At 40.7% G+C, this 14382-nt stretch overlaps 1 protein-coding gene across 1 annotated transcript in view; it reads right to left on the minus strand.

Annotated features, from left to right (window-relative positions):
• The window catches only part of nup107 (nucleoporin 107), a 57432-nt gene that overhangs the window by 19842 nt on the left and 23208 nt on the right, over positions 1-14382 (minus strand). Inside the window, exons 9-14 of the mRNA XM_048548733.2 lie at positions 13373-13444; positions 5259-5347; positions 4476-4551; positions 4088-4201; positions 3895-3985; positions 3723-3799 (exon numbers count right to left, since the gene is read on the minus strand). Of these exons, the coding sequence (XP_048404690.2) occupies positions 3723-3799; positions 3895-3985; positions 4088-4201; positions 4476-4551; positions 5259-5347; positions 13373-13444 (519 nt within the window). The remainder of the gene's footprint in view (positions 1-3722; positions 3800-3894; positions 3986-4087; positions 4202-4475; positions 4552-5258; positions 5348-13372; positions 13445-14382) is intronic.

The following is a 14382-nucleotide window of genomic DNA, read 5'->3' on the forward strand; positions in this document are numbered from 1 at the left end:
AGACTATTCATTCAAGTTTTTACAACCATGGCAAGTCAGAGGCTACATTATCAAGCTTGCTCATTATTTTTTCCTCTAAATACATTTCATAGAGCAATTGGCTTAATAATGGATAGAATGACTAAAAAGCAAGTAGAATGGACAGCAGAGACGAAAAATGTTTCAGACAAAAAACACACAAAAAAGTTACTATACATACATGACAGCATGCTGCCTGCAGTATATTAGAACATAGAACATAGAACAGTACAGCACAGAACAGGCCCTTCAGCCCACAATGTTGTGCCGACCATTGATCCTCATGTATGCACCCTCAAATTTCTGTGACTATATACATGTCCAGCAGTCTCTTAAATGACCCCAATGACCTTGCTTCCACAACTGCTGCTGGCAACGCATTCCATGCTCTCACAACTCTCTGCGTAAAGAACCTGCCTCTGACATCCCCTCTATACTTTCCACCAACCAGCTTAAAACTATGACCCCTCGTGCTAGCCATTTCTGCCCTGGGAAATAGTCTCTGGCTATCAACTCTATCTATGCCTCTCATTATCTTGTATACCTCAATTAGGTCCCCTCTCCTCCTCCTTTTCTCCAATGAAAACAGTCCGAACTCAGTCAACCTCTCTTCATAAGATAAGCCCTCCAGTCCAGGCAGCATCCTGGTAAACCTCCTCTGAACCCTCTCCAAAGCATCCACATCTTTCCTATAATAGGGCGACCAGAACTGGATGCAGTATTCCAAGTGCGGTCTAACCAAAGTTTTATAGAGCTGCAACAAGATCTCACGACTCTTAAACTCAATCCCCCTGTTAATGAAAGCCAAAACACCATATGCTTTCTTAACAACCCTGTCCACTTGGGTGGCCATTTTAAGGGATCTATGTATCTGCACACCAAGATCCCTCTGTTCCTCCACGCTGCCAAGAATCCTATCCTTAATCCTGTACTCAGCTTTCAAACTCGACCTTCCAAAATGCATCACCTCGCATTTATCCAGGTTGAACTCCATCTGCCACCTCTCAGCCCATCTCTGCATCCTGTCAATGTCCCGCTGCAGCCTACAACAGCCCTCTACACTGTCAACGACACCTCCGACCTTTGTGTCGTCTGCAAACTTGCTGACCCATCCTTCAATTCCCTCGTCCAAGTCATTAATAAAAATTACAAACAGTAGAGGCCCAAGGACAGAGCCCTGTGGAACTCCACTCACCACTGACTTCCAGGCAGAATATCTTCCTTCTACTACCACTCGCTGTCTTCTGTTGGCCAGCCAATTCTGTATCCAAGCAGCTAAGTTCCCCTGTATCCCATTCCTCCTGACCTTCTGAATGAGCCTACCATGGGGAACCTTATCAAATGCCTTACTGAAGTCTATATACACCACATCCACAGCTCGACCCTCATCAACTTTTCTAGTCACATCCTCAAAAAACTCGATAAGGTTTGTAAGGCATGACCTACCCCTCACAAAGCCCAGATCTTGTGAACATTTTCTTTAAAAGAAAACGTACAAGACACAAGATCATTTCGAAAAGTATTTAGGTTTTCCAGTGAACTTGCTCAGAACATTGGAATATGGAACATAAACACGTCAATCTGAAACAATGTGAGGCAACATACAGGGTGAATAAATCCATTACATTCCCTTCTGGTGACACATTGCGACTTAATTCCAAGTTTAACAGTGACCTTTGTGAACTTCTACAGCAAGAATTGGAGCAATTCAAAACTAAGGCTACATCTTCAAAGTTATCACCTAAGTGGTAAATGACGCTGATAGGTTGCATAAACTTGCCTTATAATGTCTTGCGTACAGAATACCGGGGCAAGACCATCCTTAGGGTATGGTAAGCGGGGGCAACTGGCCTGGGCCTTGCACTGGGACAGCAGGAGGAATCTGGAAGGGACCAGAGCCAAGGTCCAGGTGACATTTGAACAGACAAAGGTCAATGTGTGACTTTCTGTTTTGGGTTCAATTAAAGTGCGAATTTTCCTGGGGTGGGCACTGCGTGATTTGCCTGGTAGTGGTGGGCGGGGTGGGGGAGGGTGGTGATATTGCAGGAGGAAACAATCATACTTCCCTCGCGATAATATGAATTACTGATCAACAGTACAGCAACATACTGCCAATAGGACAACACTTTCAAAAACAAACATTACTATTTAAATACGGTTACAATTGTTTTTGTCTGTATATAATTATTAGCACCTTACAGTGTTTTGCAAGAAATAATGAATAATAAATCCGTAACTGTCAAAGCATGATTCTCAGCTGAAGTTATTGAAGTTCTTCAGCAACCCCAACTAACTGTCTTCACAATTTTGACTGATTTTCTCTATCATTGCTCACAATGTGGTCCTTTAGACTGGTGAAACTACATGCAGATCAGGTGACCGTTTCACAAAACACCAGCGCTGTCCGTAAGAATGGCCCCTATCTATTTAGACTCAAAGAATTGCACAGTACGAAAACAGACCCTTCAGTCCAACTTATCCATTGTGGCTACATATCCTAAATTAATCTAAACCTATTTGTCAGCATTTGGCCCATATTCCTTTAAACCCTTCCTATTCATGCATCCACTCAGATGCCTTTAAAATGTGATAATTGCATGAGAGTCCACCACCTCCTCTGGCAGTTCATTCCATATATGCACCACCCTCTGCATGAAAACGCTGACCCTTTTATAAGGTTTTAAAAGATTCCTTTTATACCTTTCCAGTCTCAGCTTAAACCTTAGCCCTCTAGTTTTGGACTCCCCTACGCTCAGAAAATGACCTTGGCTACTCAACCTACCATATTTCATTAAACCACCTTGCTCCCTTACCAACATTTACATTCCAGGCTTGCTGCACTGTTGCAGTGAAGGTCAACACAAGTTCAGGTTAGGCAGTTTATACCCTTCAGGGCATAACAATGAGTTTAACAACTTCAGATCATAAGCACTGTCCTCCATTTTGGTTCCATCATTTCAATTTGTGTCCTACTGTCTTTGCTCTCAGCAAAGCTCATTTATGTTCTCCTATTCAAACCTACCATTAACACCTACGTTATACCGACATCTCAATCTCTTTTACCACAATTAGCACTTCCTTTGTCATTTACATTGGGTACCCATATCATATATTCATTTGCTCCTCTTCCTCTTGGTCAACAGCATAAAGAAAATACTATTTTCTGGACCCTTTCTGTTCCAAAGTGTCTTTGTCTCAAAATACTAACTCTTTTTCACTGTCTACAAATGGGCCTCTCCAGTACTTTTTGTTTTTATTTCAGATACCCAGCATCTGCAGTATTTTGTTTTTAGTGTTCTCCATTGGTCTATATAAGGTATTAAATGATAGAACAGGAATTGGTCAATTTAAATTAATTGGCCACTAATGATTATGATTAATGTCACGTTAATGCTGAACAATGCAGATAGTGGATCCAAAGATATAAGCTACCCAATTAGCATTTCATTTTTACATAAAATTACATTACTCCAAGTGGAAATTCTGACCAATCCATTATATCTTATCTGCAACTCAAAATTAGATTTACTACAAAGCTCTAATTTTCTATGCAGAAAAATCATTTTTAATTAAGCAAAATATATTACTGCATATATTACTGAAAAGCAGTTAAACTTTTCAAACAAAGTTGGAGGTGTAATGCTCAGAAACACATCATAAAAGATTTCTTTTACACTAATGTTTTCAATACTGTTGTAGCTTACATCTTCAGCCATCCTCCAGCAACAAGCCTTCCAAACACTTCTGTTTGGGTTCCCTTCCACAGGTTCAAGAACTGTTCCTGAAAATCAGACAAAATGGGAATTTCAACAAATTAGACAACCATTTCCTATTGATTTGAATAGCCAGTATACATTAGTCCAGAATAATACTCACCACCATTAAGATTTGGATCATGATACAATTTCCAGCCCTCCAGAGTTGCAGCTCTCCAAGCCTGACCACAACGTTTGCACAATCTCTGAGCCTGAGGGTATTAAATAATATTTACCAAGTACATAGCCTTCCTGTAATCACTGGATGTGTTTGTATTTATGAAGTATCGGCTGAAAGAAAAGAATTGTTTTACCTCATCAGTCATCCCAGCTCGTATAAGAGCAAAGAGATATTTCATAAATCTAGCATCATCTTCTCTATCCAAATCGGCAAGAGGCATTTTCTGTCTGATAGGAGCATCTGGATCCTTGAAGAAATTGGGAAGAAAAGTTTAGTCAAAATTGTGCTTTTACTTCCACGAATTTCAAACACAGGTTTAGGCATACTAGAGATGGTTAGTTTCTTTATATTTCCAAATGCTTTCGTCCACTCAAAGCCAGAATGACTCAAAACTCATCAGAAAATCTCGTTCCACTAATACTACAAATCTGTTTAACATGTTAATCAATATGTTAATCAGAATTAATTTCTTCCACTAAATATGTGTCAATTTCAACAAAAACAGAACAAAACTACATTACCAGCTCAGTCACAAGTTGCCTTGAAAATCCAGCAATGCCTGATCGCTGCTGTGTTAACACATGTAGTGTATTTTCCCTGCAAATGGGGTTTAGGAAACACACAGTAAGCATTTGGGGTTTCTCTGTATTTATCACCAAAGGCTATTTAAGCATACATCACTTTCCTTTGCTAGAAGACTCAAAATTGGTTATTCTCCACAGTGATCCACATTCCCATAGCCACTGATGCCCAGACACCTGTGAACAATTATTTCTGTCAAATACATCCATCCCACCAATACAATCCAAGAAACGATCTAGCCTGTCCAATGATTTGGTATGTACTTGAACCAGAATAGTGTTGAAATAATTTCAAAAGCATGTGACAAAACAGAGGAAAAGGAAACTGGTACAACTTTTGACAAGGCAGATGCAGTTGCATCTTAGCAAGAAAGAGGTTAACCTGCTGTTGAAAATATTTCATATGCTGATCTCCAAAACTCGTGGATCAAAAGCATTGGCAAGGACCTGTCAGGCTGAATGGTCTCTGTCTGTGCTGTAAATATGATGCAAGGTTCGCACTGCTGGCTATCATGTGCGTTTGTTATCATAAATATATTTGCAAACTGACTGATGTCAAACATCCTAAGTTAATAGGGAAGTAACAAAAGGAGGTGAGTAACACAAATCCAACTAATGTTCAAATACGAGACAAAGATTTTGACCTTTCTAGCCATCTAACTTTTATCCCATTCTTTACAACTCACCGACCCTCAAAAAAAATCAAAAATCTCTGGTTCTTACCAGTACACAGATTTTGCATAAAATTCAATGTTTTCTGCAAAACTTCCAGCTTCATCTTTGGCAGTACTCTCTAACCAATCTACAACGATCTATGGAGTTAAAAATAAAAAATGTTAATGCGCTTGTTAATGAAAGTAAATCCTTCATTTGCTGGTTATGGGGCAAATGCCTGAACAGAAATCATGGCTGGCCACTTGGCAATACAGAACCTGCATATGGTGGACAAAGGGACATTCTGTCAAAACTATTCATCTTGATTCACCAGGGCAGACATATAAATATTTAAATTTAAAGAGAATAACAAATTAGACTGCACAAGAAAAACAATATTGACTGGTTGGTAGTACTTGTTCCCATTGAAATATAATATTCTTGCATTTTTCTTGGTCAGTGTAAGATAATGGATTGAAACACTACCACAAAGGAGGTGAAAACCTATAGAGCACATTTCCAATTTTACAAAATGCCAAAGATCTGCAAATTCTTTAAATTAGAAACAAAATCAGAAATTGCTGAAAAAAACTCAGCAGGTCTGGCAGCATCTGTGGAGAGAAAGCAGTTAAAGTTTTGGGACCAGTGACCTTTCTTCACAACTGACTGTAGCTAGAAAAAGGTTAGTTTATATGCTGAGGATGGGCAGTGAGGGAGGACGGGAGCAGGGAGTAAATGATTAGCGAAGATAGGTGGATCTCCTTCCACCTCCTCTATCCTTAGCATTTACACTGGTCTCTTCCCACCTACGGTCAGTTCTGAAGGAGGATCACTGGACCTGAAGCCAATAATTATTAAGAGAAGCAAATGAAACCAGAATAATATGTTGATAAATACTATGCATACTTAGAACATAGAACATTACAGCACAGTACAGGCCCTTCGACCCTCGATGTTGTGCTGACCTGTCATACCGATCTCAAGCCCATCTAACCTACACTATTCCATGTACGTCCATATGCTTATCCAATGACGACTTAAATGTACCTAAAGTTGGCGAATCTACTACCGTTGCAGGCAAAGCGTTCCATTCCCTTTCTACTCTCCGAGTAAAGAAACTACCTCTGACATCTGTCCTATATCTTTCACCCCTCAATTTAAAGCTATGCCCCCTTGTGCTCGCTGGCACCATCCTAGGAAAAAGGCTCTCCCTATCCACCCTATCTAACCCTCTGATTATTTTATATGTTTCAAATAAGTCACCTCTCAACCTTTTTCTCACTCATGAAAACAGCTTCAAGTCCCTCAGCCTTTCCTCGTAAGACCTTCCCTCCATACCAGGCAACATCCTAGTAAATCTCCTCTGCACCCTTTCCAAAGCTTCCACACCTTTATTATAATGCGGTGACCAGAACTGTACGCAGTACTCCAAGTGCGGCCGCACCAGAGTTTTGTACAGCTGCAGCATACTTAAGACAATGTAAATCTTCTATGGAATTTCACTACAAATAACTTGTAGATGGTTGTATTTTCTGGTTATCCCCTAGAAAAGCATAACATGCAGCATGCTGATTTACAGCAAATGTAATAGGTTAACATCCAATGATCTGATCCCTTATGTAAAAGTTAAGATTGAAGCATTTGAAATAATCTTCAGCCAGAAGTGTCAAGTGGATAATAAATCTCAGCCTCCTCCAGAAGTTATCAGCACAGATTCTAGCCTTTGGCTAATTCCATTCACTCTATCAGATCAAGAAATAGTTGGATGCACTGGATGCTGCAAAGGTGATGGGTCCTGACAACATCCCAGCAATAGTACTGAAGATGTGCTTCAGAATGCGCTGCTTTCCTAATGAAGCTTTTCCAACACAGCTACAATGTTGTTGACATCTATCAACATGGAAAGTTGTCTATCTCATGTACACAAAAAGCTAGACAAGCTCAATCAAGCCAATTGCCATCAACGAGCTATCAAACAGCAATAGCCTGCTCACTGACACAGATTGGGTTCTGCCAGGGCCACTCAGCTGTTGACCTCATTACAGCCTTGGTTCAAATGTAGACAAAAGGAACTAAATCGAGGGGTGAGGCAAGAGCATAGCATCAAGGAACCAGAGCAAAACTGGAGTGTAGGGTAATCAGGAAAAATTCTCTGCTGGTTGGAGTCATAGCTGGTACAACGGTTGTAGTTGTTGGGGGTCAGTCAGCTTAGCTCCAGGACATCTCTGCTGGAGTTCCTTAGGGTAGTGTCTTAGATTGATGTAGCAGCTGAAGATGGTTCAATGACATTCCCTTCATCATAAAGGCCAGAAGTGGGGATGACTGCACAATGTTCAGAACCATTCTTGACTTCTCAGGTACCTATGCTGTCCCTGTCCAAATACAGCAAGAACTGGACAACATCCAGATTAGGTCTTATACTCAGCAAGTAACATCCATACATCACCACAAATGGTCAATAAATGCCAGCCCAGACAGCAATACCCACATCCCATGAATTTTTAATAAAAATCACAGATCTGCATATACATTTGTACAAGGTAGTGACTTTAAGCAGATGGCTCCTAACTATTGGTCAATGAATTCCTGACCACAGTTGGAATCTGTGGGTCATTTTGGCATCTTTATCTAAGGAAAGACACGTTGGCATTGGACACAGTCCAGAGAAGGCTCACTAAGTTGATCCTTCGTATGGAGAGATTGCCTTATGAGGAATAGTTGAACAGGTTTGGCCTGTGCTGATTGGAATTTAGAAGAATAAAACATAATATTTTAATGGGACATGAGAGGGTAGATGTAGAAAAGTTGTAGGTGATGGCGTAGTGGTATTATCGCTAGACTATTAATCCAGAAACCCAGCTAATGTTCTAGGGATCCAGGTTAACATCCCACCAGGACAGATGGCCGAATTTGAATTCAATAATTAAACAGAAAAAAGTCTGTAATTAAGAATCTACAAATTACCATGAAATCACTGCTGATTGTCAGCAAAACCCATCTGGTTCACTAATGTTCTCAGGGGATGAAATCTGCTCCCTCACCTGATGTGGCCTACATGTGACTCCAGAGCCACAGCAATGTGGTTGACTCTCAATTGCTCTCTGAAATGGCCTAGAAAGCTGCTCAGCTGTGCTAGTCGCGACGAAGTCTCAAAGGAATGAAACTGGATGGATCACACAGCATCGACTAAAGCACTGGAAATTACATGGTAGAAAAACCCCTTTCGACCCCGCAAACTCCTCCTCGCCAAAATTGGGAGAGGTGTCTCACAGACTAGTTAAGCAACAGCCTGACACAGTCATGCTCACAGAATCATATTTTACAGACAATGCCCAGACACCATCATCACCATCCCTGGATATGTCCTACCCCACTGGCAGGACAGACCCAGCAGAGATGGTGGCACAGTGGTTAAAAAGTAGGAAGGGCATTCCTGTAAGAGTGCTTAACATTTATTACGGACCCCATGAAGTCGAACGGTTTCAGGTTAAAAATGGGCAAGGAAACCCCCAATTGATTACACATACTGGCTTCCCTCATCTGATGAATCAGTACTCCTCATTGCTGCGCAACATTTAGAAAAAGCACTGAGAATAGCAAGAGCACAAAATTTATTCTGGGTGGGGGACTTCAACGTCCACCACCAAGAGAGGCTCGGCAACAGTACTGCAGTTTGAACTCGGTGGGTCCTAAAGGATATTGCTGTTAGACTGGGTCTGCAGCAGATGGTGAGGGAACCAACAAGAGGGGAAAAACATACTTGAACTCATTCTAACTAATCTGCCAGGTGCAGTTGCACCTGTCCATGACAGTATCAGTAAAAGTGGCCATCACAAGTCTTTGTGAAGACGAAGTCCCACCTTCACGTTGAAAATAACTTGCTTGTGTTGCGTGGCACTCTCACTGTGCTATATGGGAAAGACTTCGCACTGATCTAGCAATTCAAGATTGTGCAGACGCTGTGGGCCATTAATAGCTGCAGAATTGTACTCCAGCACACCCCCTACACTACCACTACCATCAAGCCTGGGGATCAACCCTGGTTCAATAGAGACTGAAAGAGGGCATGCCAGGAGCAACAACAGGCATACCAGAAGACGAGGTATCAACGTGGTGAAGGCAACAAACAGGACTACTTGCACGTCAACAGAGAAAGCAGCAAGTGATCGAGCTAAGCCATCCCACAACCAACGGATCAGATCTAAGCTCTACAGTCCTACCACATCCAGTCATGAGTGGAGGAGGTCAATTAAACAACTCACTGGAGGAGACGGCTCCACAGATATTCTTAACCTCAATGAGGGAACAGCCCAACCTATCAGTGCTAACAATAAGGCCGAAGCATTCACAGCAATCTTCAGCCAGAAGTGTCGAGTGGATGATCCATCTCAACCTCCCCCAGTGGTCCCCAGCATTACAGATACCAGTCTTCAGCCAAATCGATTCACTCCACGTGACACCAAGAAACAGTTGGAGACACTAGTTACGGCAAAAGCTACAGGGCCTGACAACATTCCAGCCGTAGTACTGAAGACTTGTGCTCCAGAACTTGCCACTCCACTAGCCAAGCTGTTCCGGTATAGTTACAATACTGGTATCTACCCAGCAATGTCGAAAATTGCCAAAGTATGCCCTGTACACAAAAAGCAAAGCTAATCCAACCCAGCCAATTACCACCGCATCAGTCTACTCACAAACATCAGTAAAATGATGGAAGATGTCAACAGGGCTATCAAGCCGCACCTGCTCAGCAATGCCCAGTTTGGGTTTACCAGGGCCACTCAGCTCCTGATCTCATCACAGCCTTGGTTCAAACAGGGACAAAAGAGCAGAAGTCAAAAGATGAGCTAAGAGTGAGAGCCCTTGATATCAAGGCTGCATTTGGCCACCTGTGCATCAAGGAGCCCAAACAAAACTGGAATCAACGGGTATCAGGGGCAAACGCTCCACATTTGCGGAGTTCCCCAAGGTAATGTCCTAGGCCCAACATCTTCATCAGTGACCTTCCCTCCATCATAAAGTCAGAAATAGGGATGTTCACAGATGATTGCACAATGTTCAGCACCATTCCTGACTCCTCAGATACTGAAGCAGTCCATGTTCAAATGCAACAAGATCTGAACAACATCCAGGCTTGGGCTGACAAGTTGCAAGTGACATTCATGCCACACAAATGTCAGGCTTAGACCATCACCAAAAGAGACAATCTAACCACCGTCGCTTTAGACTCAATGGTGTTACCATCACTGAATCCTCCACTATCAACATCTTGGGGGTTATTGTTGACCAGAAGCTCAACTGGACTCACCACATAAACAGAGTGGATACAACAGCATGCCAGAAGCTAGGAATACTGCAGCAAGTAACTCACCTTCTGATTCCTCAAAGCCTGTCCACCAACTACAAGGCAAAAGTCAGGAGTGTGATGGAATACTCCCCACTTGCCTGCATGAGTCCAGCCCCAACAATACTCAAGAAGACTGCCTGATTGACACTGCATCAACAAGCTTCCACTTCCTCTACCACCGATGCTCAGTAGCAGCAGTGTGTACTATCTGAAAAATGCACACAGAAATTCACCAAAGATCCTCAAACAGCACCTTCCAAACCCACAACCACTTCCAGCTAGAAGGACAAGGGCATCAGACACATAGGTACACCACCACTTCCAAGTTCCCCTGAAAGCCACTCATCAATCTGACTTGGAAATAAATATATTGCCATTCCTTCACTGTCGCTGCATTCAAATCCTGGAATTTCCTCCCTAATAGCACTGTGGGTCAACCTACAGCAAGAGAAGTGCAGCAGTTCAAGAAGGCAGCTCACCAGCAGCTTCTCAAGGGCAATCAGGGATGGGCAAGAAATGTTGGCCAACCAGCAACATCCACATCCCACGTATCAAGAAAAAAAAAGGACCAGAAGGCATAATCACAGAAAATGGATCACCATTTAAGAAAGGGTAAAGAATCTGTTGAGTTCTTTATCATAGCAGACTATTGAGGTTGGAATTCATCATTTAAATAAAACAAAAGAGAATCAAGGATTACGAGGAAAGACATGAAAATCAAATTGAGGATTGTCAGGCCAGCCATAATGCTACTGAATGGCGATGCAGACCCAATGGGCTGAACAGCCTACTTCTGCTATGTCTATTTAGATGGTGTGTGAATTCCGTTTAAATATAATTTGTGTCTTTGTAATCAAGACGGACAAATAACTACAAACGAAAAAAAGGGATTGTTGAAGTATCCCACTGTGATTCAGGTAGCCTTATCCCATTAGCTTCTACAATAATTTGTATTAATCCACAATTTCAATTTTAAGATTATTCTAATTTTAATAACCGATCAAGTTTTGGTGCAGTCCTCAGCAGAGACTCCATTCTCTATTTATAAATTCAAATTATCAAATCTAGCAACAGTGCAATGTAATAAGGTCAAGTTATTGACAACATGTTTAAGCTTTAAATAATATTTTGTAAACCAGAATCCCATCAAAAATAAACAAGCATTTGGAAAAGTAAGGCAGTAAATTGCAAGAGACTCTTTCTGACAGATCTTTATGACCACTGGGTCCTTTTCTCACTACATTTATACTGTCAACAAAAGAGACATTTCTAGTCAGGACTTCAATGACGTATGTTACATAGTGTCAAACTATACCACATCAGGGCCTAGATAGTTATCTAGTTCACAGCTCAAGTTGTGCATGGGGACATGTAACAAATTTGTTTAAGGGCAGAGTTTTAAAGTGCCACTTGCAAAGAATGACCTCTATCGACTTTATAAAAAGGCTGAGCTCATAGATAGTATCAGGCAGATTCCAAAGTCAGTTAAGTGTGGAAACTGGATTGTCAAGGTTGTCTCGCAACAATTATTAATACAGACTGCCACAATGGTGAACCTGGAATCAAACTCATACCACTGAAGTTGCTCAATTTGAGGGTCCCTGGGAAAAGGCTAAATCTTCAATGCAATGTTGCACATTTCTGTGCTTCCCAATGGCTGTGCACTAGTCATCATTTTAGTGCTGGATGGACAATGCAGCATGGACTTGCTCTCCAAAACATGCAACAATATCAGTCTTAACAGGAAAACTGAAGTTATATACCAGTTTGCTTCAGAAAAGCTTCACCTCATGCCAAAACTTGCAACCCATGAACAGCAAGAACCTAACAGCAGAAGATAAATCCATCTCAAATTGTCTATACTGACGATGAAACAAATGCAAGAATTGGCAAAGCAAGTACAACCTTTGGTAAAATTTAAACATCAGTCTGGCAAGAAAAGAAATCTACCTTCTAAACTGAAAATCCATATACTGACGGTCCTACCCATACTACTTGTTGTATGCAACATGAAACTGTGTACCAGGATCAGGTCAAGAAGCTCAACTAATTCCATCTGAGCCGACTTCAAAAGCTTCTGAAGATTATACAGGAAAAGAGAGAGGTGCTCATTTGAACTGGCATGTCAAGCATTCATATGATATGAAGACAGGCAGATCACACAGCCTATATTGCATTATACTCACCAAAGAACATCTTCTTTCGACAGTCCAATTGTTAAGTGCACCAACATGGCAATCAAAAGTTCCACAAGGTCACACTGTTCTAGAAGGCTTCAATTAGAATGATCAGCTTTGAGTCATGGGAGAAGTTTGTGCAGGATTGCTATACCTATTGTAACCAAAAAATGGTGCTGCCTCTTTGAAAAGCAAGTGTAAGTTAGAGGCAGAGAAAAAACAGAGACAAAATTCCAAGCCAGCAACTTGGCCAAAACTCAGTTATCTGCAGTATTTCCATCTGATTTGCAAAAGAACCTTCAGGGACACCATCAGCATTAGCAGTTGCTGTTTTCCTTACCAAGAGATAATGGTGAAGTAGCACAGAAATCCCAGCAAATCACAGTACGTATATTACAAAACACTCATGCCATAGACACTGTGACCTATACGTAAGAGTGATGGACGTCACAGCTGCACCATTACTCAGATGCAAGTATTTAGGCACATTTTACTCAACTTGATGAAAATACTCCAATCCCTAAATACCTCATTAACTATTTTCATAATTCAGTGCAAAATATTTTCATATTTTCTAAAAAGCTCTAAATTAAAGGATAAGTTTTTCACATATTCACAAGTGATACAACATTTCTGGTTTGTAAATAGAACAGCAGTACCTGACACTGTCGTATCAGTGAATCGCGTTGGAAAAGCATTTCTACGATGGTCTTTTCAGTGGCATTTGGAGCCTGCAAGAAGTATTTTATGAAACGTAAATTAGTTCACATTTTAAAAAATACTAAACATTCTGCATATTGGATTATTTCACCTACAACACAGCTGTATGTTTCCCCAGGAGTCTGAATTACTACAGGACACAACATTTGATTGTCCTAATCATATGAGGATTTCAAAGTAGTCAGTAAAAATATCATGCATGATGTACAAAACTAATAAATAAATCTTCTACTATTGAACATTTTATTCATTCTCATAGAGCTTGGTTCAATTGTTTTATGCAGTGAACTTGTATTACTTAGTTCAAGCAAATGTTGATACTGGCATCTCGTTACAATTAAGTTTTTATTAATATTACTCTTAAATTAACCTATCAGCAATAATCTGTAAATCTTTCTAACCTAAAATAGATTTCATCATAAGTTTAACAATGTAAATAGAAGTAAAGACTTCTAACCAGGGTAAACAATTATTGTAATAAGTAGTAGTTCTTATTAAATACAAAAAACCACTCCATGCATTCTGTTAACCAGCATCGAAAACTACAGGTAATTGGAGAATTTTGCACCTTTTGATAAAATCTAAATTTTATGATGACTTCAGGAAGAGTAGGAGTTGATTTCCAACACATTATCCCAGTGAGGAATGACAAACTGTGTCATGTGTTCCTTTTCTCAAATGAGATTCTGTACCCGATCTGCACTGGTGGGATGGCCACAGTCATATCTGTTCAATACATTTAGGCATCTTTTGTGACTCCCTCAAATTAAAATTGGTTTGAATTATATAATGTGAAGAAGAGTTCTGTTCCTGCACATTTTAAATGGTGTATCTCAGCTCCTGGGCCTCTATGGTTCATAGTAAGAAACATGTCAGGCCACTGTACAAAAAACTGCTGAAACTTGAAACTTACATGGTGTATACTCCTCTTAATTTCTTGTGCATATGC

Source organism: Stegostoma tigrinum, chromosome 18 (genome assembly GCF_030684315.1).
Source record: "Stegostoma tigrinum isolate sSteTig4 chromosome 18, sSteTig4.hap1, whole genome shotgun sequence".
In the NCBI taxonomy this organism is placed as follows: Eukaryota; Metazoa; Chordata; class Chondrichthyes; order Orectolobiformes; family Stegostomatidae; genus Stegostoma; species Stegostoma tigrinum.